General features: G+C 45.2%; 1 protein-coding gene and 1 pseudogene across 2 annotated transcripts in view; both read left to right on the top strand.

Annotated features, from left to right (window-relative positions):
- The window catches only part of LOC144280573 (uncharacterized), a 70,235-nt gene that overhangs the window by 8,011 nt on the left and 36,061 nt on the right, over positions 1-26,163 (top strand). The window contains exons 3-5 of one of the 2 annotated variants that reach the window (XM_077842739.1): positions 5,472-5,551; positions 10,917-11,154; positions 11,908-12,043. In XM_077842739.1, the coding sequence (XP_077698865.1) occupies positions 11,073-11,154; positions 11,908-12,043 (218 nt within the window). In that variant the 5' untranslated portion in view covers positions 5,472-5,551; positions 10,917-11,072. Of the gene's footprint in view, positions 1-5,471; positions 5,552-5,769; positions 5,975-10,916; positions 11,509-11,907; positions 12,044-26,163 lie in introns of those variants that run through there. The other variant, XR_013349007.1, reaches the window with a different exon arrangement.
- On the top strand, positions 22,956-25,857 carry LOC144324623 (aurora kinase A-like; annotated as a pseudogene).

Below are 26,163 nucleotides of genomic sequence, written 5' to 3'. Positions count from 1 at the left end.
GGAGCCTGATGCAGGGCTTCTGAGCTGAAAAGAAGAGTCAGCATCCAACCAACTGAGCCACCAGGTGCCCCTACTAGAAATTCTTTTAGCAAGATGGGGGAAGGGAATGGGAAGGCACTGGGGCCTTCAAGAATTTTCTAGCAATAGATCACAATTGCCATGGAAGAGCTGCTTTCTCTACAATTATACCCTAGCAGACAATACAGAAGCAGGTAGCAGTAAGGGGAAAAGAAGGGCAGACTAGGGAGGGCTTTTGGGGGAGGGAGAGAGAGTTCCTGGTAGGGCTTAAGGTTAGCACCATGTTCAGTTTTGGCCCTGGGCCTCATTTTCACTGGGACACCACAGAGAGTCTGGAAGCACGTGGCTCCTGAAGACATACAGAACCTGGCTAGTAAGCAGATCTCATTGCCGCTGACACACCGTGAGGCATGCCAAGCTTCACCTCTGTTAGAAGGCATTTCTCCTGGGGGAGGGCAGGTAAGCAGTGAGTCACTGACAGGACAGCCTAGGACATAGCTTAAATAAAACGTGAGAGAAAGTCTTGACTCATCCTGGCTGGTGGTGTCTGCTGAGTGTGCAGGTATAGATATAAACACATGGCCACACACATTCCCCCACACCCTCTCACACTCGAGGGCAGGGCCACAGGGGGTCAGGCAGTGACTCAGAAGGTAGCGACACAGATAACCTGCTGACTAATGCTTGTGCATTCCTCAGTCAGAGCCCAGGTTTGAAGGACAGGTGACTCACAGAGTAACCCTCTCTCTGATTTTTCCAACTACTATCCTTAGTTCTCCAGGTCACTCCAACCTCAGGGACACCCGTGGTGTGGAGGCTAATCCTGCTACTTTCGGTCCTCAGCCCCCTATTTCATTTGCTCACCGGGATTCCTGTTCCACCAGCCTTTCCACTTCTAATCATTCACTCTGTCAACAAATATTTAATCGATGTCCACAATGTGTCAGCTCCATGCTGGGTGCTGGGGATCCAGCAGTGCACAGGTAATGGCTCCTGCCCTCAGGGACCTATGACCTCCTTTGGGGGACTGTCCTGACTCATTTTCTGTGGAGGCTGGTTCAGTCAGGAAAGAGACACATCTTCAAACTCCCCTCTCTCCAGAACCCAATGGGGCTTTTGCTTCTGGGTGGGTGACTGGTGGGATCTCTAGTCTGGCATGAGTAGCTGGATCCTTTCCCATGTACCTACTTCACATTTCCTGCCACCTGAAGAGAGAGATTCCTCTTCCTTCCATCACATGTGTAGCAATTTGGGACTATTTTGTAGGCAAAGGGCCAGTTAAGGGTGTACTGAACTTCACACATACAACAGCCTCTAGCCCTGTTCCAGGGGTGCTATTTGTCATCAGGCCATATTATCATCATCACTGTTACATGTCAGGAAACTGAGGCTCAGTGAGGTGAAATCCCATAGATCACAAGCCTGTAAGAGACAGTCCTGGTCCATCTGGAACCTACTGCTCTCAATGGTCACATGTATTATCTCAACCCCAGGGCAAATTCTCTGCCTTCTTGGAGGCATATTCATTTTGATCCCAAGGTGGAGCCATTCCTCTTCTGGCTTCTCCAAGTGCCCAACCTTCTTTGGTCCAGAAGGCACAGGGAGGGACAGAGCATCACAGCAGATAGCAGATAGCTGCAAACATGAGGGAGATTTCAGTGTTGCATAGGTCTGGTGACCAGGGCTTATAGCAGGACTACAGGGTGGTCTTTGGTATGGATAGAACTTATCTTTAGGCTCCAAAATCCTTAGTAATATCTTCTCATGGTGCTAGTTATGTGGGATACTCCCTCAGGTGGGGCCCACTTCTGTGGCCACATCAATAATGTGGAGAGAAAGGTGGTAGGGTCATGATCACATGCTTTTGAGCTAGAAGAGGTCACAGAGATCATTGATTTTTTTCATGTTTCAGACAAAGAAAATGAGAGACTGAGGTGATTCCAAGATTCCCGAAATAGGGGTGGGCCTGGGACTTGAACCCACGTCTCCTTTCTCTGACATCACATTTCAGCACTCTGTCCAAGATTACAGGAAGCTCAGGAATCAATGCAGTTGGACATGAACTACAATGAAGCTTTCATCTATGCGAGTGTACACAGATGGGCTCCTCCTTCTGCAGATCTCCCCTCCCCAAGTGACCTGTCTTGCAATTTCACCCCAGGTCTCTAGGGGCCCATCCTTCCCTGGCCCTTATTTATGTTGTCTTGTATTATAAAGATCTTCAGTGTAAGAGTTCCTTTCCAACAGTGGCATTTGAGAGTGGAAAGTTTAACCATAAGTTTGGCTGGGAGAGCAAGCATTCTATTCATCTGCAGGTGTTCCCTTTCTTTCTCTTTTGACACTGCTAACTGTCTTTGTTTTTGTCTTTTTTTTTTTTCTTTTGTGGAAGAACCTGTGTTTGGCAGGATAGACATGTCGGCATCTTGTAAAGTATAATTTCTTTTACTGAAAGGCCTTGCATAGTGGGTCCTTAGCTTTATTTCACTGGCTGTGAGGAATCTCCTCCTGGGAAGATCCACGATTCCCTTCCATTTTGCTTGAGGTGGCAGGTGCTTTGGGAAGGCTTAGTTCCTGAAGTTGAACAAAGCCTGGTTTGAGTCCTGGCTCGTGCACTAGGAGAGCAGTCGGACTTCAGAAAAGATACTTAATAGCTTTGAATCTTGATTTTCCCACCTGTATAATGGGTATATTGAGGAACACACAAGCCAAAGAGAGTGAAGGGGTCTCACATGCAAGATGGTCCAGATGCCCTCATGGGAGAGGCATCTTTACCTTCAGTAAATTGAGAAGTGTTGGCTGCCTTTCACTGCTTGGGAAGATAAAAGGCCTTTAACTTCAGGTAAACCCCACAGTAATCTCTTTGGTACATACACATTCATGAGATAATCATTCTCTTGCTGGTCTCCATGTGTTTTCCTCCGGTGGCATGGCAGCAAGGTGGTTTGGGGATGCTGTTACCTGTCTATGGGGAGCCAGAGTGGTGGGAAATGTGGCTGGAGAGTCCTCGTCCTTCCCCAGATGCCATTTATAAACCATCCTGAGACTCTGGGCAGGACATTAGCTTCAGTGTTCTCATCTGTAAAGTGATAGGAAGACTTAACCCTTCATTAGGCTGCTAAGAAATGAACTGAAATGGCCTTTGGAGCAATTAGCACAGTGCCTGGTGCAGGTGCCACTGATTAAATTGGCATAATTTCAGAGGGTTCTTGTTTTGAGGGTATTCTTATGTTGTTAATGAGGCAATATCTTTTTATAGGGTATCAAGAAGTGAGTCCCTCTTGAGTTATTCCCTGAAGTTCCCCTTAGAAATGTTCCAGTTGGCCGGGCTGTGTTCCTGATCTCGGAAATGTAGGCTCTTCTCAGTCGGAGGGTCCCCATGCATAGGGCCCTTAGCCTAAGTAAGTAGGTATTCCTTGTTGCCAGTCCCCCACCCCCTCCCACCCCCAGCACTTTTTCTGGAGCTTCATAATCTTGACCTTGATACAACCCTGCAGAACAGAATTGGGTACATGGTGTTGTTCATTCTGGACCCCATTGGGGTTGGGGGAGAGAATAGGGTTGGTTTTCAAAGCGCCCCGTGCCCTTGCACACACTGGTTCCTCTGCCAAGAGTGGTTTCTGTCTTCCCCTTTCTTCTGCTAAGTGCCTGGTCATCATTTAGGAGGCATTCTTGTGTGCTTGTTTGTTTGTTTGGAAAGCTTCTCCAGGGGGTCCTCAAGGAATTCCATGGCTGCTTCTCTGTGAACCCACAGCTCACCTATCCTGCTGCTATGAAGCTCCTGCTGTGCGCTTGCGTTGTGCCCTGTGCATTGTGCATGGAGGCCCTGTGTGCCACCTGCTTTCTCTCTCACCGGTCCCTACATTTTTTTCCTCCAGTCCTACATGAGCCATGTGTTCCCTGTCGTTTCACGAGGGGCTGTGCCTCCTCTCATCTCTGCCTCAGCATTGCGTGTCCCTCCTCTGTGCGTCTACTCCACGTGGTTAGCCCCTGCTCATCCTTGAGCCTCTGTTGAACACCTCAGCTCTGAAAAGATGTCCCTGAGTACCTGTGTCCAGGTGGCCCTCCCTTGGGCATCAGGGGCACCTTCTCATAGTCCCTATCATACACACTGAGCAGTTGCTTTCTGTTTTCATCTCTTTGTTCCTGCTGGTCTGTGTGCATCTCGGGGGAAGGGGCTCTATATCCTGCACTTTATTGTAGCCCTGAACTAGCACTGGCTTGTAGTAGCTGTTCCTCATATTAACCCATCATATCTATTTTCATGTTTGAGGATGTAACTTATTACCTTCATTATTTCACATCTGCAGGGGTTAGCACAGGCCTGGCTTGCAAGAGCTCCTTATTGAGGCTGACTTAGAGCATCAACTCCAAGGCCCTGTCCCCAAAGCTCCTTCTTCCTGCATAATCTCAAATTTCTCTTTTAGCATCAGAGAATCAAGAAACTGGAAGGAGTCCCCAAGGCCCATCTCCTCACAGAAAGCTCCAGCTCCCTCCCCTCTCCCTGGCAGGTGGTCCTGCAATGCCTCCCCACTCACTCCTCAGCACTTCCACTCACCCCTCCCCCCCCAGCCAAGCTGTTATTGGCAATTCAGGTAATGTTTCTGGGCCTTTCTTCAGGTTTAGACTCACTCTGGTTGTACTTAAGAACATGAATTGGCATTGTCCAATGTTAGTAAATGTTCTCGCAAATCTGGCTGTTGCAGACCTGTCTCCATCCTCTTCATCAGATCAATATGCTGAGCACCCAGGTCAATGGGAATCACCCCATGGGTTCCTGGCCCATTTATTAAAAATGTGGAACAATTTAAGTTCTTGCTGCTTTGACTGGAAACCGTTGAACACATGTTGTTTCCAGCAGGCTCTGGGGCTGGGAGGTCAAGTTTCAGATGCGATTAATTCAGTGTAAAGGTGAGCTTGCCAGGCCTGGAATAAAGAAGAACTGACAGCTGATTTACGATGTGGCTTTTAAACAAATCACCCCTAAAGCCCAGCTCGTTTCATTATGGAAGGGGCTCAATTTGTATTAAAGTGTCATCCTTGGCCCTGTAGTCAGCAGCTGGTGGAAAGAAATGGGATTTCAGCGATTCCAGAAAGTGTCTCCACAATGTTTGGCAAAAGAAATGCTGGTGCTTTCAGATCCCTCTTACAACTATTTGGTGACTAAACGTACTGTTGGCACTGGGGGTGTGTCCAACTGCAGAATTAGCTCTGGGAGACCCCACAACTTGGGCTGGGGGTGCTCCGGTATGTGGGAACACCCTCCACGCAAGCTGCCCTTTGCATCCGTGACCTGCAATGGTTTCTGTCCCCAGAATGGGGATCAGGGACAGGGACAGGTCCAGAGAGGAGGCTGCGCTGGACCTTGGGAAAGCAATGCCTGTCTGCAAGTGTTTACAGGGATGCTTTCCCTAATTAACATTGTTTCAGTTCACTGCCTCCTCTGTTCTCTGCAGGAAATAGAAAGCTTGCTTTAGCATCCAGGAAATAGAAAATGTGACTAAAGCCTCCTTGTGACTCTGGCGCCGACTTCCAGGTATTTCAATGTTTAATGACAGACTGTCTTGTTTCTCTTTGTCCTTCCTGTTCCAAATATGACATGGATCACTCTGCCACCATCCAGGAACATGGGGCTCAGGTGGAGTCCCGAGAGTGGCAGTGGAAGGAGGCCCCCGTGACTGAGACTCGCGCTTTCATGGGTTTTGGTCTTTCTGTCCCGATCCCAATAACGATGACTAAGCGGCAGAGAAAGCAGAGTCATTTCTGAGGCCCAGACAGGCTGCCCCGGGGCCTCCTTGTTAGTGGTCAGCAGGCGGCTGGCCATGGCTGGCGGGAGGAGAGGGAGCATCTGTGTGTACGCAGGATGGCAAAACCAGGGACAAGGCGCCCTGAGAAGGGAGAGTGACAATGGAAGAAAACCTCACTGTGACCGTGGTACAGAGTTAGCCAAATACTGCAGGTAATAAGCTTGCTCAGGTCCTGGGTTTCTAGGCTGACCTCTGCTCTCTGTTTGGACGTGTGATAGCAGATTGCTCCTGGGATGGGCAGCCCTCATTCCGGGTGTTTGCAGACGAAATGCTGGGTAGCATCTGGAGCCATGAGCCGGAGATGCCAGCTTCTCTTGGCTGGGCAAGCGGCTCCCCGGACTTTGGAATTGCAGTCCATAAAAGGAGAATTTATGAACAAACAAGGAAACCGATCTCTCTTCTGCAACGTTAAAAAATGTTTTCAACATGAAGTCTTCATTGTCGCTTTTTTTTTTTCTGGCAACCCAGTCCAATTTGGTAAATTTACTATCGCTCCAAATGTCTGTCACCTGCCACCCCACTTGCTGAATTAGTAGCAACGTGTGTCTACTTCTGGTTTTGCACGCATCACATAATGCCCAGGGTTTTGCGTATTTCTGCTTCGATCTATGTCCTCGGTATAGTTTGATGGAAAGAATTTGAACTTTGGGGCCAGGCAGATCCAGCTTTTCAATAGTTGTGTGAACTTGAAAAATCTATTTAACTTTTCTTAGCTTAGTTTTCCTTCTCTGAAAGATAGAGACAATTCCTATTTTGGGGTGCAGTGAGGCTTCTGAGGGGCAATGCATTATAATTGCATTGTAGTAGGAGGTGTGGGACAGGGCAGGCCCTAGACTCTGTGTTAGCACCCATCTCTCCACCCAGCCAGTTTGCACTTGCCTTATAGGTAACATTGCCTCATGTCTGTTTCTGTATCTCTCTCAACACTCAACCCATTGCCTCCTGTAGAGCGTTACTCTGATAAAGTGAATGGACTAATTTTATTTTAAAGTTGAAGTGGAGTGAGGAATGGACTCAAGGAAGATGAAAGGGACATCTGATTGGGCTGGAGCCTTGCTACTCAAAGTGTATCGTAAGGGTCGGAGTCCCCAGAGTGCTAATAAAAATTCAGAATCTCAAGCCCTGCCCTAGACCTACTGAGCCAGAGTCTGCAGGTTAACCAGTTTGTCCAGGCAATTCATTTGCGTATAAAACCGTGAGAAGCTCTGGGCTAGAACGTTGTGTCAAAAACCGTGTACCAGCCCCGGTGGCACAGCGGTTTAGTGCTGCCTGCAGCCCGGGGCGTGATCCTGGAGACTAGGGATCGAGTCCCACGTCGGGCTCCCTGCATGGAGCCTGCTTCTCCCTCTGCCTGTGTCTCTGCCTCTCTCTCTCTCTGTGTCTCTATGAATAAATAAAATAATAAATCTTTAAAACAAAACAAAACAAAACAAAAAACCCGTGTACTAAATAAATAAATGAAGGAGTAAGATTAGGAGGCTAGCAAAATACCTTGCTCAGACACTGCCGGTTTTATTTAAAAGGAAAATTCTATTAAAAATGGAAGCCAATACTAATACTACTAAGCAAATACTAAGTCCAATGGCAGTCCACTTGCAGAAGACCCTGCCTCTGGTCCACAGCCACAGACACTGAGTTGCCCCCAGACCCCCATTTCCCCTGAGAGCACCAAGTACCCAGCCCTTGGGCCTGAGCTCCCACACGGCTGGGTTGTCCCTGGTGGCCACCTCCTGTCCCTGGCTCTGTGAATCTGCTTGCTGCTTGGGGTTTCCTAGCTTGGCTCCATGCCTCAGGACACCCTTGGTCACTGTGACTATCTGTCTGCCTGAGTGCAAAGCGTGGGGACCTTTCTCAGCCCTGCACAGAGCACCCATTGTTCCTGTTTGGATGACTGCCCTAAATTCGATTCATTGGAAAGTGCTGGAGAGGATCTGGCTCTCACATCCATTTTTCAGAGTCATGGTGCATACCTGCAGAGTGGCACAGAACCACTTGTTCCAACACCAGGGTGTCCCTTTGTGTCTGTCTGTCCTTCCCACCGGTACACGCTGTGCAGATGTGGTCTTTCTTGCCCACCTCCTTTGGACTTTTGCTTGGTAAATAAGGCGCCCACTTGGGGTCTAATTCCTGCTACTGTCTATGCAACTTGTCTTCCATGGTGGTGGGGGCAAGGCGTCCGTCCCTTCTACCTCTAAAGTACACTTCCAGGCACGGTCCTTCTCTCCACCTGTCAGGCTACCACCGGCCCTTGCCTGGACAACAGCAGCTCCCTTGTCACTGAGTGTCTGCGGGTAACTCTCTTGATAGCCACCAGAGATGTTTTTCTTAAAACATGAATTGGATAGTGTTTGTTTCCTGATCCAAGGGCAATGTCTCCCTGAAGCAAGACACTCTAGCTTCCTCCTGGCAGCCTTGAGGGGAGCTGCCTGTCTTCTGCCTTCTCTTCTGTCACCTTGTCCTCATCTAGGGCTCCCTGGTCACACTGATCTTCCACTTCCTGCACCTCAGGTCACTGCTGAGACAACCATCCCCAGGCCTTTGTCTCCACCCCAGCTAAAATAGTCACTTAATTCTTACTCTCCGTGCTGTTCATCACTTTTCTAGCAGTTTCAGTCCTTTGTTGGTGTTCTTTTTTGGCCATCTCCTCTGCTAGCCTCTGAGCCCTGCAGACACAGGGAGGGGGTCTGTTTGCTCACCAGGTGCCTGCTGCTTCTGCCCTGGGGTCTGGGATACACCGGGTGCTCACTTAACAGCTACCAAGTTGAACGAACGAGCCCACGGGTGCTGCGTATTTTCACCCTAAGGCCCCTTTCTCCCAATCTCTATCCAGAGGCATCTTCTTCACTCCTTTGGGCTTTCTCTGTCAGGTGGGTAGACTTGCTTCCTGAAGCCTTCCCAACCCCCACCCCACCCCACTCCCTGCCCAGAATCCTCTTCTCTCTCAGAATCTACTGGGCACCTGGGTGGCTCAGTGGTTGAGCATCCGCCTTCGGCTCAGGTTGTGATCCTGGGGTCCTGGGATCGAGTTCTGAATTGTGCTCCTCAGAGGGAGCCTGCTTCTCCCTCTGCCTGTGTCTCTTCCTCTCTCTCTCTCTCTCTGTGTGTGTGTTTGTGTCTCTCATGAATGAATAAATAAAATCTTAAAAAAAAAACAACTCTCCTCTGTCACATGACACACATGCCAACACACGCATGTACACACACACCTGTTCTGTCTGTTGGCAGATGTTGTTCTTCTGAGAGGAGGTAGGGACAGAGGTTAAGTGTGGGCTTCTGAGTCCAACTGCCAGGATTTGAATCTTGCCTCTGTCAGTTACTTATTGGGCAAGAGACAGACTCTCTGGGCTTCAGGTTTCCCATCTATGAAGCAGGGACAACAGCAGGACCTTCCTTACGTGGTTGTTGTGAGAATGCAAAGGTCGAAAACTTGTAAATCTATCCAGAACAATGATGGGCAAGTAGTAAGTCCTATATAAGTGTTAGGAAGAAACCAAGGACCAAAATGTGATTTTGCTCCATGAAGCTCTCCTGGAAGTGGACTTAGAGCCCAGGTTTACCCTAGGCCAAGAACCTTCCCACCTTCACCATGGCTACTAGAGGTTGCCTTTGGGACAAAGTCCCTGGAGTCTCCTAGGGCTCCATCATGGGTACATCCAGTGAAAAGGAAAAAGAAAATCAGGTATCAAGCAAACTCCTATGTTCATTCAGCAACTTACACCTCTCTGCTGCCCTGATGGACCCTCGGCTGGAAACTAGAGGGCGGGGGGTGATTGCAGTCCCTGGCATGGACTCCGGGGACAAACGGGGACAGCCCAGCAAGCAAGGCACCTGAAGTGAGGGCTCCTCTCAGCTCATCTCAGGGGCAGGTGGGAGGTGTCCTTCTTTCCCCCAGCCTTCCCTCCCTCTCTCTGTCCAGCTGCCTGCCTACTTCTCACTGTCACTGTCTTCTTTCTGTATTTCTCTTACTTTGTAAGTCTCCCCTCTCTCAGTCTCTTTCACCACATTTTCTGCCCTTCCCTCACTTCCAGAGCTGACTCATGCTTCCCAGGGCTCGCAGCCTTCTCTAAGTTAGGGATCATCCGGGGCACAGGTTTACCAGGCCTTTCTCTTGCCTTCTGGTTGGAAGCCCAGGAATCTGTATTTTCTTTTTCTTTTTTCAGACTAGGGCTTTCAATTTTAAAACTCCATGTCTCATTTGAGAAATGAGAAAATATACAAAATTAAAATACAGCGAAAAAAGGGTTATGAAACATGTAAGAGAGGGGTAGGATTAGGGCATCCAGGAATCTGTATCTTTAGCAAGCGCTCCTAGTGACCTGTCTTTAGAGAAGCTGGGATGTCCCGGCTAGGGCTTACTCATGTTCCTCCTCCACAGAATCTCCGTGGTTCTTCCCCAGCCCAGGCTGTATCTCATGCTTTGACCAGGTGATGGCTGTGGTTCTGGGACCCTGAATGAGAGTCATCAACAATCTATAGCTTTTCTACTCAAGCCATAGAAATTTCCAGACAGTGAGCATCAAGTCTTTTCTCACATAGTGGACCCCCTCCACACGTAGTTGGTTGAAGGTTTACTTTTTTCCTCCTATCCATTATGGATGAACCCTGGAATGGTTTTACTCAAGCACCATCAAAAAGCTATGAGGGAAGAGACACAGCAATATGCTAAGGAAGAGAGGTATGTTCAGAAGCACCTGGGTGGCTCAGTGGTTGAACGTCTGCCTTTGGCTCAGGGTGTGATCCTGGGGTCCTGGGATCAAGACCCACATTGGGTTCCCTGCAGGGAGCCTGCTTTGTCTATGTCTCTGCCTCTGTCTCTGTGTCTCTCATGAATCAATAAATTAAAAAAATTTTTTTAAAGATTTATTTTTATTTATTTAAGAGACAGAGAATGAGAGAGAGAGGCAGAGACACAGGCAGAGGGAGAAGCAGGCTCCATGCCAGGAGCCCGACGCGGGACTCGATCCTGGGACTCCAGGATCACGCTCTGGGCCAAAGGCAGGCGCGAAACAGCTGAGCCACCCAGGGATCCCCCCCGCCTCAAAAAATTTAAAGGTATGTTCATTTCTATTAAACATGTCGTACTTATTATTCTAGGTTTGACTGAGTAACCAAAAGGTCTCTGCTGCCTGGATTATTTGCTGATGTCTCCAAGGGAAGAAGATACACAGACAGAGCTGGGCTGGGTTTCTTGTCTGAAGAGCTGCTCCCACTCCCAGCTCCACTGTGAGCTACGTGTGTGACCTCAGGGAGATGTGTCAGCAAACCCAGACTCTGTTTCCTCACTGTAAAGAGAAGGTTAAAAGCCTCTACTGTTGGATGATTGCGAGGTTAGGTGAGACATCATGTGCAAAATCACTCTGTAAACTGTGAAGTGCTGTGCCAGTGGTAGTAATTACTCTTCGTCATCCCTAGAGTCGGTTTTTCAGCTCACCTGTTTCCTTCATTGCCTGGCAGCTTTCCTACCTGGGGCATGTGACTAGGACTGAAATGCTAGGGAGCCCAGAAAATCTACTTCCCAGCAAGAGCTGTAAAACATCCCATCCTAATTGAGAGAGACAAAGGAGAACAATGAGTCAGAGGAGCTCCAGGGGAGCGGCCCGCTCCGACAAGAGGCTTTGCTGAGGCTCCTCTGGCCTTACAACGTCTTACATGGGTGTGCCAGGGAATGAAGGCGAGCAGACCCGTGGTAAGCTTTAGTTGTTCAGGGAGAAATTTGGAAACCAGACTATGATCGGACGGATGCTTAACATCACTGAGAAGGGATGAGATTGGCAGATGGTAACACTTAAAATCTGAACAATAACAATAAGAAAATGATAAAGGCATTACAGTGAAAGGAGTCTGTTGTTCTGTAAATGAACTCTTAGAAAATCCGATTTTCTGAATTTGATATGGATGTATCGGAGCAGGCAGTTTTCAGAGTTCTGCGAGCTCTGGCAGGGCTGGCTCAGTGCGTGTGAGAAGAAAGCAACAGATTTAAAAAATCAGGACAAGCATCAATAGAAATAAACTTGTAACTTGTTGTGACGTACCCGCATCATTAGAGATTTTGCCCTTCACATCTCTCTTTTAAATCTGACTCCAGGAAATCGATTTGGAACCGGATCAATCCCATCCTCGACTTTGCCATCCCTCTCTCAGAATTATAAACATAAGATGATTACAGCACACTTCCTGCATGTGCCTTCCATGTGGCTCCAGTGTCAGCCTCACAAACGCAGGCGAGTAAACACTCCTGGTGCAGCTCTGAGGCCTCGCCCCTCTGGTTTGCTCTTGAGCAGGGAGAGGCTGGGAGGATGGGCCCCGGGGGACGTCTGCCCTGGGAGGTACCAGCCTTCTCCCTTCTGGTGGCAGAGGAGTCATCCTGCCTTCAGGGCTTTGCATGTTGGGGTGGCGTTGGGGAGCTACAAAGGAGGCTGGGAAATGTTTTCTTTTCTTTCTTTCTTTTTAAAAAAATCTCTTTCGCTCCAGCCCATTCCTGGAAAACCACAATCCCCCCGCCTCCCCCAAGCAGTCTCCAAGTCCTTCAGTTTTGAAAAACACACATTTTCTCTGCTACCCCTTGCTCCTGTGGATGTTTCGAGCCACAATTACTTTTCAGTGTAAATGAGTATGAGGCTGAGGCTTTCCTTAATGTGTTAGGATGCCAGGCCCCTGTGGTTTGACACCACCAAAATAGACAAATTGTTAACTTGATGGTTTTTCGGCAATTTTCTCCCCTCTCCCGGATCTCAAATGAATCTCATTCCTAAGGAACTGACCAAGGAACTCTGACCTCTTGCCTCAACTGCTTAAAGGCCTCTAGTACTTTTTTTCCTTGGCCTGCTACTCTCTTGATATCAGAAGGTGAACTGAACTTCAAAGGGCAATAGGCCAGATGTCTTGTTTCCCCCACGAAGGGCTGGTTTCCTCTCATTTGTCTGCATTCCATGTGCGTGATTTCAGGTTGGTATCCATTTCGCCTGGGCCCCCACTCTGCAGGGCAGTGACTTGGGTTATTTGCTGGTCCTGATGCTGCAGGGATTTGACAAAGTTCCGTTATCCATGCTGCTTGGTGTGAGTGTGTGCATGCATGTGTGTGTTCTCCGGCAGCACCAGCAGCCCCTGGGGCCGGCACTCTAGTTTAGCAGCCACAATTCATTCACACAGTTCATGTTGATTCATACTGAGTGCTTGAAATATGGCTTGTGAATTAAGATGTGCTTTCAGCAAAATATACACTCAAAGATTTAGTATGAAAAATAAAATGTAAAATATCTCAATAATTCTTATATGGATTGCATTGTGAATTGGTACTATTTTGGATAGGTTGGGTTAAACTAAATACATTTCAATATTAATTTTACCTATTTTTATTTTTTAAAGTGTGGCTACTAGAAATCGTGAAATTCCATTTGTGGCTCATAGTACATTTCTGTGGGACAGTGGTGATCTGGACCAATGACGGACACTTTGCAATGCCTCAGCTGAGTCATAGACTTTGAGTGTACTTGTCCTGGTGCCCTGCACCCTTCAGGCTGTGCATTGAGTGAATGGGTGGGCTTTCATAAATCACGTTCCAGAACTGAGAATAGTAGGAACACTCTGTCTTCAAGTGTACCTTTGGGATCCCACACCAAGTCCCGTCAGGTGGCACCTCTTCCCTGGCCAGGCTGATGTCCTGTGTGTGTCCCCATGTGCAGCATAGATAGACTTGTGCTCACTGGTCCAGGGCTGGAAGGAGGCTCCTGGTGACCCAGATCTGGTTGGTCGCTCCCAGTACACCATAAGTGTATTTGTCCTGGACAATATGCTACCATTTGCCACCAAGTCTGAGCTGGATCACTTTGCTTTGACCTTGACATGTTTAGAAGGAGGCTTAATGGGAAAGATGGGGTAATCGGGGTGGCTTAGCATCTGGCTCTTGGTTTTTGGCTCAGATCATGATCTCATGGGCCATGGGTTTAGGCCCTGCGTCAGGCTCCACACTCTGCAGGGAGTCTGCTTGAATATTCTCTCCTTCTGCCCCTCTCCCAACTCACACATGTGCTCTCTCTCTGAAATAAATAGACCTTAAAAAAAAAAAAAAGATTAGGTAGCCTAATCTTTTCATTTTACAAAAGAGAGCACTAAGAGTTGGCTGTACAATGTTAGAGGGCAGTGACTAGGAGCTTAGACTTTGGCAGAGGAGGTTGGGAGTTCAAATCCTAGCTCTGCCATTTCTGAGTCAGAAAAACTTGGGTAGAGTCATTGAACATTTCTGGATTTGGTTTAGATTTCCATTAAATGAACACCATCATATCTGTCTCAAGGAATTGTTGCAAGAATGACATAAGAAATATATGGAAATGCCATGGACTAAACATCCCTACCCTGACCCAAATTCATATGTTAAATCCTACACCCAAGGCTTTGGTGTTAGGAGGTGGGGCCTTTGGGGGAATCATTAGAGCTCTGCTTTCTGTACCAGATTCACGCTCTTATGAAAGATAACCCAGGGAGCTCCCTCATCCCTTTGGCCGTGTGGGGACACAGCACAAAGACAGCCATCTATGAACCAGACGCCGAATCTGCTGGTGCCTTGATCTTTGGCTTCCCAGCCTCCAGAACTGTGAGAAATAAATTTCTGTTGTTTATAAGCCAGCCAGTCTACGGTACTCTGTTACAGTAGCCCAAACGGACCGAGACAGTGAATTACTCACACTGTGATCTGGCGGAAAGTGAGCACTTGATAAATAGTAATTATTTTCGTAAGATCCTACGGCTGATTTGCAGCTGAGGTTGGGTTTGGAGCCCAGATCTTGACTTCCTGTTCCAGTGTCCTTGTTTTATGGGATACGCCAGGCTGGGAAAAACTTGTCACATCTAAAGTCTACTCACCAGGACTCACAGCTCTGCCAAGTGCTCCTGCAGCTGCCTGTTCTACCGCCAGCACTACGCTTCTACTCGGCACCGCACTGAGCTGTTTGCTTGTCTGTGTCCCCCAGGCCCTGTAAGCTCGTTGAGGGCAGGGTTTCTATCTCATTCATTAGCACTGCCCTTTTGTTCTTTCAAAAAGTACTGAGGACCCATCATGTGCCAGGCCTTTACCTAGATTCCTGGGGTGCATCGGGGAACACAAGTAGACAAAGGTCTTGCCTTGAGGAGTTTAATTTCTAGTCGGGGGAGATGTTGGAAGGTTATACAGGATTCAGTTTTTATGTCATCCAGATCCACAGACCTGGCCTGGCTGGGAGCAGGCCTGGCATTGGCTGCGTCTGTGCCTGCCAGTCTGGAGCCACTTATGCGTGCACACTGGTGCAGTCCTTGGAGATACCCACCACTGCCACTCCTACAGCTAAGGGGCCAGCTGCAAGGGCCATCCTTTAGGCTGATCTCAGGCATGGCCCAGAAGCCCTCACCTGGTGCCTATCCTGCCATCGTTTAATTCTCACCTTCCACACTGGGGTTTCCTGTTCTCATGAAGCTGAAAAACTCCTCTGGGCTCATCTGCTTTCACATCACTTAGAAGTATGAGTTGACACACATGGGGCTGACTTTGACCAATGAGAGAGCAGCGACCAAAGGGTACATTCTTCTCTCCTCCCCTGGGCAAATTGTTCGGAGATGAATTGCTTTGCTTAGCCTCCCTGAAGATGTCCTGTGGGACCCAGCTGTCACATTTTACAATACTATGGTCATTTGGAAAACATATTCCCTTAGGTTTGCTCTCCCTGCTTCTATACCTTACCTCCTCTTCCCTCATGTCTGCTTCCCTGGGATTGCATTCCTTTAAGCTATGTTTTCCAGGGAACTGGGCCAAGGCAGTAGGTGATAAGTGCTGCAGAAAAAATAAAATTTAGAGTGGGTAAAAGGTGGTGTCAGGTGTGCTGGTGATGGGTTGCAGTTGTCAGCAGTATTGTCAGTATTGGCCTTGTTGAAAGGTGATATTTGAGCAAAGATTTGAAGGTGAGGAAGTTGGCTACTGTGGGCAAAGGGCATTCGGGGAGGGGAGTGGAGGGAACAGCCGGTGCCAAGGCACCCAGGCAGAAGGTGGCAGGCATGGCCACGGCACAGCAACGAGTCAAGGATGGCTTTGGATCATCACAAGGAAAGTTGCAGGATGTGAGATCAGAGGGATGGTGGGCAGGAAGGAGGGTCATCTTATGAATTGCTGATCACTGTAATGGCTTGAGCTTTTACTCAAGTGACATGGGAACCTGTTCTGAATTTTGCACAGTGGCACAGGTGCACATGGCACCTCCAAGTGCCTGATGAATGGCACAATGCTTGGCACATAGGAGGTGTTCACTCAATGTTTGTGGACTTGAAGGAAGACATGCTGGTGATCTTCCACAGATCCTGCTCTGGAGCACAGATCTGCTCCTTTGCAGGGATCTTCCACAGATCCCTGCAAAGGATCCCCCAGCCACATAGAAGGCTAGAGCCTGACTCGGACGTTTCTAACCCAGAGTTGAAAACAGATGGAAATAAAATGCCAGCATTAATCCAAAAAGCATGTGGAAGAAAGATCAAATGGGAGAAGAGAGTGAATGTGTTTTCAGAGGAGCTGTGTGCTTCCTTCAGAACCAGATTTGTGGGAAGCCAGCCGAACCACCCTTGTGCCTCGTGGCAGAAAGTGGGTTTTTGCCTGTATCTGGGTAGTTGAGAGAAGTGCATCCAACTTCCTGACACCCTAGCAGTGAGGGAAGGGCTCTCTACTACCAGCCAAGTGAGTCCTGTGAGCTTTGACTTGTAGGAAATGTACCCAACGAAGTGTTTCATGGTTGGTTCTATGAAATTCCTTTAGCAGGGTCATTTCAGGTTTGAGTTCTGTGGATCATACACTAGTGTGTGTGGCTGGCTCCTTTCCCACCCATCATGGCTGGCTGAGGTCAGGAGTGTCAGGAACAAGAAACCTCCATATGTATCCTCATTTTTTCTAGGGCTTTTCTTCTTCCCTTTGCTCCTTCCTTTTGTCTTCACTTCTAAAAGATTTTGAGTGTCAAAGGAGAAAGAGTCTGGGCTGGTGGCTGCAGAGTTAGAACTTTTAGAGCATAGATAAAGCAACAGGTCAGCGGGAGCATCTCCAACATCCTCTCTAAAAAGCAAGAATAACTGCTTCCAGAGAGCAGAAAAGAAGGGAAGTATAACAACATGGATCCTTTTATTCTGGGGGCAGTGGTTCGGACAGGGGTGGGGTTTGGGGTGTTTTAGAATCTGAATCTGAATATTGATGATTTATTTTAAGGAAATCTGGAGACTTATGTCTAGGCCAAGGAAAATTGGGCTCTTTGTCAAGAATCACGTATGTCAATCTTCCTAATCACCTTATTTTGATGCGCAGCTACCCCTCAGTTATGCTGCTGGGAGAAAAGGCAAAGCCCAAGGATTCTTAAGTATTTTCCAACCAAGGCCACATAAATCTTTGGAAATTAGGATAGATTGTTTAGTATCTAGTAAGGGAAGACACTGAGACTTGGGAGGGTCAATAAAACATCATGTGTCTGCAGAACATATGAGAACCTTACAAGTGGGAGCAGTCAGTTGGGCAAGAGCAGGTCTCACAGCTTCATAAGAAGTTTTGCCATTGCCCAGATGGGCAGCTGGGGCCGTGAGGTCTAGCTGTTCATGGGCATGCCTCTAGGTGTTAACCTGACTTCCTTAGTATCCAGATATATATATATATATCTGAGCATATATATATATGATATGCTCATATCATAGCCAAAATATGTATGGCTATTGTTGTATTATGGTTTTTTTTATACCATGATTTGGTTTATAGAAATATTGGAAGGAGTATTTCAAAATTTAATTAATAAAAAACAATATAAAACCCCACTGCTACATCCTTGATGATGGGAAAACGAGTGGTACAGTTACTGTATAACTTATTATCTAGGGAGACACCAGTGAAAGTAGAGAAACTGTTCCGTTCTTCACTTTCTGCCCTATATCCCATCCCAGTCAGAACCCACAGGAGTGTAGGTTTAGGAATGACTTCTCTAGGCTACTTGACCCATTCCAGCTCTTCTGTGTGAGAACATTATTCTAAACCAGGGATGGCAAACCACATTCCACACACCAAACCCAGCCCACTGGCTGTACTAGTATGTGAGCTAAGAATGGCTTTTATGTTTTTAACTGAAAAAAAAAATCAAAGACAAATATTTTGTGGACATTTTATGAAATCCAAATCTCAGTGTCCAAAAACAAAGTTTTACTGAAACATAGCTATGCTTCTTTATTTACCAATTGTGCTAAGTGACACAAGATGCTAAGTGGCAGAGATGAGAAGTTGAGACAAAGAGCGAATGTCCCACAAAGTCTTATATTTCTTGTCTGATCCTGTGCACTCCTATGGCATTCAGGTTGGCAAGGGAACCTCTCACCTTTGACACTGTCTTTCTTCCCTTCATCCTTGACCCTTTGGTCACTTTAACAGTTTTTTTCCCCACCTCTTCCCATCTCACTTTTCTCTTTTCTTTGGCACCACTGGTCAGCTAGTCACTTCTGTCTGCCATTGGGTGGCAGGGAGTGGAGCTGGAGGTGGGGAATGAGAAAGCCAGAGCAGGAGAAGGAGGCTCTGCCCTTGTCTGGCCACAGCCTGGAGTCACCACAAGACCACCAGAGGTTTCATGCCATCAGGAGGGACTCTTTTCTTTTCTGGATTATAGTCTAGAAGAACTTCTGAATCTCTCTACTTTGAGCTTATGATAACCTCTCTTTATGCCTCAGGAAAGTAGGAGTTTGGGGGAGAAAACATAATCTATCTGGCACAAATACTTCCCTGTAATGGGGATGAGGATTTACAATGTAGAGGGCCGGTCAAAGGTTATACATTCTTATTGTTGACTGACCTTCTTTTGTGAACCCAACCTACACATTATGCTTGTCTTTGTTAATTCTGTTTCTTCCCCTGGGATCTGCCCTCTTTCTCCACCATGTCTTCTTCTTCTTTAAAGTTTAAAGGGCTGCTCAACTCCTCTCTCCTCTACTAAGCTTTCCCAGACAGTCTGTCACAAAATTTTTCTCAAAGCTTAAGAAAGTACTTCCTTTCTACTTCTCATCAGGCTCTTGGGATTGTTAGGAACTGTCTTCCATCTGGTTTCCATAACCATCATCTCCTTGTAAGCGATCTCTGTCTCAGTGCACACTCATCTTTCTTCTGAACCCCTAGAGGTGACCCTTACCTCCATCCTGATTGTCCCATTCACATCTTTCCTCTACAGGGCTCTAGAGCCTTCATTTGAGCTGTAAAGCTGACCACCTTGACACCCACCTTCCTGGCTTTAAATTCTTCACTACCCTCTGGAGGTATATGAAGCCTCATTTGAGCTGGTTCCTACCTTCTTCTCCAGTCTCATCCCCTGCTTCAAATTCTGTGCTCTGGAAAAAAACCTAACTGTTATGTAACATGTCATTCCTTATATCTTGCTCTCTTCCTGGGATGCTTTTCTGCCACCCACCCAGTCCCCTTTTTTCTAACCAACTTCTGCTTATACTTAAAGGCTTAGTTCCAGGGCCAATGCTTCCAGAAATCCTTCCTAGACTTCCCTAATCTTCCCTTTCCAGTTGGGTGTGTTTATCTATGCTTCCAAATGCCTAACTTTGTGATTACGTTCTCTATGTTATATTGTATTTATCTGTTTTCATGATTGTTTCTTTCTGGTAAACTATGGTAAGGACTAAGTCCTATTTATCTTTATACCACTGGTTGTTCTTTTGGTCTCTGACTTATAAGAGGTTCATAATAAATGCTTATTGAGTTGGTAAAAAGATAGATGGTAAATCCCTTTAGAACAGGTGGTGTTTTATATGTTTGTATTCTAAGGACCTGGCTCAACATGTGTTTTTGCTGCTGCTAAGGATGATTCCACATTCCTCTTCTTTGGGTTAAAGATGTCATTGCAGACTTTTGGCCAAACCGGAGCCCCAGAGCAGGCTCTGCAAGTCTACATGTTCTCTGACATGCTTCTTGGCTTATATTATATAATCATAATGATAAAATAATTGCAGGTTGAGGGGTGCCTGGGTTGCTCAGTCAGTTGGGTGTCTGCCTTTGGCTTGGATCCTAATCTCAGGGTCTTGGGGTCAAGCCCTGCATCGGGCTCCCTGCTCAGTGGGGAGCCTGCTTCATGCTCTTCCTCTCCCTTTGCCCCTCTTCTCCTGCTTGTGTTCTCTCTCTTTCTCTGTCTGAAATAAATAAATAAATAAATAAATAAATAAATAAATAAATTTAAAAATTACAGGTTGAGTGGTTGGTCTTTGTTTATTTAGTGTCCTAAGACACAATCACTAATCTTTAGCATAACCCTGCAAAATTAATATTATTCTTTGCCAAAGAAACCGAGGCACAGAGAAGTTAAATAACTTTCCCTACATTGTATAGTTAGTCATTGGCAAAACTGCCATTTGGATCCAGGTCTTCCCAGCTGCAAAACCTTTAATACTTCCATATTATCTCTTTTCCTACCTAGAATTTGTATTTTAGCAACATCAACAAAACTATAAACTAATAGGAAGGAGAAAAAAAGAAAGAAAAAGAAAGAAAGAAAGAAAGAAAGAAAGAAAGAAAGAAAGAAAGAAAGAAAGAGAAAGAAAGAAAGAAGGAAATGAAGAAAGGAAATTTCAGCCACTAACTACCTTGGTACATGAAGAAAATCTCGCTGTTTAAATTTGTGCATGCTCTTGTCCTGTACCTGTCCATATGTGTACCAAGTGAACATGGGTAGACACATGCCATTTGTTTTTGTTTGTTTTTTTAACCCAACATTACATCAAAAACATTTTCTAATGTCTGGTCATAATCTTCAGAATTGTAACTTTAATTGTTTGTACTTTGTTTCTGATTTTGGTGTTACTAACAAGACTCTTCCAATTCCAGCGAACTCTAGCACATCTTTATCCCTTATCCTATCTATTCCTTGCTCTTGCATCTGGACTTTATTGATGACAGCTGTTAAGAGGTCACTGAATTTGGTGCCAGAAAAATTGGATGGAGGATGGAGTCCCGGATCTGACAGTAAATAGTTATGTGACCTTGGGCAAGTCAAGTTCAAATTCCAAGCTTCTGCTTTGGTCTCCGAGCACCTTTAGGGCAGGAACTTTTTTATTTCTTTTTTGTAGGTCTTGTGTTTGGCACAGAGTATGAGATCAATACATGTGTAACAAAGACTCTCAACTTCCTCATCTGTAAAATTGGATAATTAAGCCTATTCCATAAGGATATGGTAATTAAATGAAGTTATATAAACACACACACATACTTACACATATATGTATCCTGCAGTTGTAAATCATGGAAATATAAGTTGGCATAACTATTATAATTGTTAGGTTTATACAATTCACAATGAAAGTCTATTCAATTATCTGGAAGAATAGTGAAACTCCTGACCAAATGTTGCATCTTCCATCCAGATGTTTGGCATCCTGTAGGCACAGTAGGCCACAGACTTAAAGGAATTATTACTCAGTGTTTATGTCAAATTATCTGTATTCCCTCTTCATGGTGTTCTCTGCTTTGACAACAGAGGCTGCATGTGCTTGACTTGCTGGGTACAGTACCTTGCTCAGCCATGCCCTTAAAATGTGCTTTGGTATTAAAATGAAAGATGAGGAATGTTAAATGTTCAGGCCTAAGAGACATAGTAGTTTGCAAGAATTCATTCTAGTTAGTGAAGTCCTTTGCCTGGGGGTAGAAGCTGCTAGGATAGGTTGGTTTGCTACTTAAGGAAACAGACCAAGCGTGTGGGGGCAATTTTCCATTCTTCTTCAAGTATAAGGACAATGGCCTTATAAAACATCAGGCAGTAGCATATAAATTTGCTTTCTCTTGATTGCCATTTTCATGGAATATGTTTTTCCCTTTTAGTCTATAAGTGTCCTTAAAGCTGAAGTCTCTTGGAGGCAGCATATACTTGGGTCTATTTTTTTCTTTTTAAAAATATCTATTCAACCATGTCTTTTGATTAAAAATTAAGTCCTTTTACATTTAAAGTAATTATTGTTAAGTATGGACTTATTGCCATTTTGTTAATTGTTTCCTGGCTGTTTTGTAGTTCTTTTGTTCTTTTTTTCCTCTGTTGCTATCATCCTTTCTGTTTTGATGATTTTCTCCAGCAGGATGCTTGGATTTCCTTCCTTTCCTCTTTTGTGTATCTACTGTAGGTTTTTGGTTTGTGGTTACCGTGAAGCCTACTTAAAACATCCTATACTTTTAACTGCCTATTTTAAGCTGATACAAACTATAAATGCATGTAAAAACTCTAAATTTTTACTCTTCCCCTACATTTTCTGTTTTTGATGTTTCAATTTGCATCTATTTATATTGCATATACACTAAAGAGTTATTGTAGTTTAGTTATTTTAATATCTTAGTGTTTTAACCTTTATACAAGGGTTAAAAATGATTTTCCTTCAACCATCACAATATTGGATTATTCTGAATTTAATTCTACCAGTGAGTTTTATACTTTCATGTGTTTTCATGTTACTACTTAGCATGATGTCATTTCAGTTTGAAGAATTCCTTTTGACATTTTTTGTAACACTAGTCTAAGCCAATCTAGTGGTGATGGATTCCTTTAGCTTTTGTTTGTGTGGGAAACTATTTATCTATCCTTCCTTCAATTCTGAAGTACTACTTTGGTAGGTGAAATGCTCTTGGTTGGCAGTTTTTTTCTTCCAGGGTTTTGAATATATCATCTACTCTCTTCAATTCCTGCAAGGTTTCTGCTGAAAAATATGCTTAGTCTTATGGGTTTTCCCCTGTATGTAACAAGTTGCTTTACTCTAGCTGCTTTTAAGATCCTCTCTTTGTCTTTAACTTGACACATTAATTATAATGTATCTTGGTGTGATTCTCTTTAGTTCTCCTTATTTGGTATTCTTTGGGCTTTATAGATCTGGATATCTATTTCTATCCCCAGATTAGAGAAGTTTTTAGCCATTTCTTTGAATAAGCTTCTACTCATTTCTTTCTCTTCTCCTTTTGAGACCTCTACAATGCATACATTAGTGTTCTAGAAGTCCTTTAAACTATCTTTACTCTTTTTCATTTGTTTCTTTGATTGGATGACTTCTAATGCCTTGTCTTTGAGTTTGCTGATTCTTCTGCTTGATCTAATCTCTTGTTAAATTCCTCTACTGAATTTTCCTTTCAGTTATTATATTATTTACCTCTATGATTTCTGTTGTGTACTTTTCAGTATTTTATCTCTTTCTTTAAATTCCTACTTTGTTCATGAATTGAACAAGTTTTTTAAGTCCTCATTCAGCATTTCCCATCTTACATTTCCACACAGTGTGTTGCCCTGAGTGGGCCTCCCTGACCACAGGGAATATATGTCAGGCACCAGGGTAAAACAGAAAGGGGGAGAAATCCACTGTGGAACTGAATCTGATTGGATTTCTCTGAGAAAACCTCATTCAGTTATTCAACAGATATAGATTGAACTTCTTGCAAGTGCGAGAGATTTCCTAGAGGCAGCAATCCGGAGGCAAACTGCTTTCTGGGTTCATGCGTTAATGGAGCACACAGTAAGTACACCTCCCTGAGCCTCAGTTCTCCTGTTGATGGAGTGTGGGTAACAGCAACGGCATGGAAACACTGTAAATGACCAGCAGCGTATGAGTGCATCACGGGGTTATGATATAAGCTTGAGAATTCTATACAGCAGTGCAAACATATGAACTAGAACTGCATTTGTCAATATGGATGAGTAAGGTAAGTGAAAAAAGCACACTGGAGAAGTATACATTAGTAGGATTATCCATATAAAGTCTTAAAATGCGCAAAACAATAATATATTGTGGATACATCTCTTTGTAACAAAATCAAGAATTTATGCATGGGAATGATATATCAAATTTAGAAAAACTATTATCATGAGCTCTCTGGAGGACTTGGCAGCTTGGGTCAGAGGCAGGAGCCGATGGGCATGATGGACAAATCTAAAGAAAACTGCATTGCAGGGCCTGTTAAGACTACAATTGCACTTGGTGATGGTCCAAAATGTGTTCTGGTGGCACAGCAAGTTCCTTCACAGAATCCGTTACCTGCAAATAGTGGCCAGGCCCAGCGGGTCTTGTGTCCTTCAAATTCTTCCCAGCGAGTTCCTCCACAAACACAAAAGCTCATCTCCAGCCATAAACCGGCTCAGAATCTGAAGCAGAAACAATTGCAGGCAACTGGTGTCCCTCATCCTGTCTCTAGTCTCTAGGACACTGAATAATACCCAAAAGAGTGAGCACCCCTCGTCATCAGCCCCTGGAAATAATTCTGAAATGGAACTGGCAACAAAACAGAAAAATGAAGAATCAAAAAAAAAAAGGGGGGGGGGGCAATGGGCTTTGGAAGATTTTGAAATTGGCCGTCCACTGGGTAAAGGAAAGTTTGGTAATGTTTACTTGGCAAGAGAAAAACAAAGCAAGTTTATCCTGGCTATTAAAGTATTATTTAAAGCTGAACTGGAGAAAGCAGGAGTTGAGCATCAGCTGAGAAGAGAAGTAGAAATACAGTCCCACCTTAAGCATCCAAATATTCTTTGGCTGTATGGTTATTTCCATGATGCCACCAGAGTTTACCTAATTCTAGAATATGCACCTCTTGGAGCTGTCTACAGAGAACTTCAGAAACTGTCAAAGTATGATGAGCAGAGAACTGCTACTTATATCACAGAGTTGGCAGATGCCCTGTCTTACTGTCACCCAAAGAGAGTAATTCACAGAGACATTAAGCCAGAGAACCTACTCCTTGGATCAGCTGGAAAGCTTAAGATTGCAAATTTTGGGTAGTCAGTACATGCTCCATCCTCCAGGAGAACCACCCTATGTGGTACCCCGGATTACTTGCCCCCAGAGATGATTGAAGGCCAAATGCATGATGAGAAGGTGGATCTCTGGAGCCTTGGGGTTCTTTGCTATGAATTTCTAGTTGGGAAGCCTCCTTTTGAGGCAAGCACATACCAAGAGACCTACAAAGAATATCACAGGTAAGACCTAATGAGAAATGATCCGTTGCTTCTGGTAGAATGCTTATCAGCCTTAACATTGGCTGTGAGCTGAATATTCATACTGTTTCTCTAAGCTGCATTTTGTGACTGAACTTACTGTACTCCAAGTTGAATTCACATTCCCTGACTTCGTGCTGGAGGGAGCCAGGGATCTCATTTCAAGACTGTTGAAACATAATCCCAGCCAAAGGCCAACTCTCAGAGATGTACCTGTGGATCACGGCTAACTCATCAAAACCATCAAGTAGTCAAAAAAGCAAAGACTCAACTAGCAAGCAGTTTTAAGGATTGTGCAGGGGGAGAAATCTGAGAAGCAGGGCTGCTGATACTGCTGACGGCCTTCCCGTGAGGGAGGGAGCTGCAGAGAAAGGCCTACTGCGCAGGTGGCGCCTCGTCCTCCCCACTCTGAGTCTACTTAAGTGAACAGTACGCTCAGGAGTGAAAGTGTAGCCACAGGAATTGTGGCAGTGTCACTAGTTTCACAATTTGGAGGTGAGGATCACCTGGACCTCCCCACAGCCTGTTTCGAGTCAGGCCTCCTTGTGGAGGACCCACTCCGGGTCCTACTGCAGGGAGAGTGGCCACCTCGCCGTGACTCCATCAGTGAAAGACGCATGCAATAACCTTCCAAGTAGCTACGTGTGTGTGTAACTTATTGGATGGCCAAATCTGGTAAAACTGTCAGGATGAACATGTGATTCTTCTTTTAAATGTTAAAATAAAGATTTTTATAAAAAAGAAAAACTGTAATCTCTGGGGAGGAAAAGGCATTGAAAAGTACACTCAGGAGTTTATCAGAAGGTACACTCAGGAGTTTTCACTGAACCTAAAATGTTTTATCTTTTCAATGAGCTAATAGGTCCATGGGTGTGTCCATGGGCACCTGGGTGGCTCAGTGGTTGAGTGTCTGCCTTTGGCTCAGGTCGTGATCCCAGGGTCCTAGGATTGAGTCCCGCATCAGGCTCCCTGCAGGGAGCCTGCTTCTTCCTCTGTTCATGTCTCTCCCTCTCATTGTGTGTCTCTTATGAATAAATAAATAAAATCTTTAAAAAATAGGTTCATGGGTGTTTGTTTTATTATTTAAACTTTTGGTTTGAAATATATAGAAATAAAAGAATTGAATGCTACATTGTACTCATAAGAATAATTAATTTTTAACCCTATTATTGGTCAATTCTACCGTCGTATAGAGAACCCAAACAGCAAATAATTGTAGGCATACCTATTTGGGTATAGAACATGCCATTTAATTTCTGAGGAAGGCTAGATAAAAGACTTGACTTACTGATTTGTACTGATAATTATTATTATCAACATTTACTGAGTGCTTACTACATGCCAGGCATGTGATACATCATCAC

Source organism: Canis aureus, chromosome 12, assembly GCF_053574225.1.
Source record: "Canis aureus isolate CA01 chromosome 12, VMU_Caureus_v.1.0, whole genome shotgun sequence".
NCBI classification, from domain to species: Eukaryota; Metazoa; Chordata; class Mammalia; order Carnivora; family Canidae; genus Canis; species Canis aureus.
The sequence above is the reverse complement of the archived record's forward strand: the minus strand, read 5'-3'. Positions and strand labels throughout refer to the sequence as shown.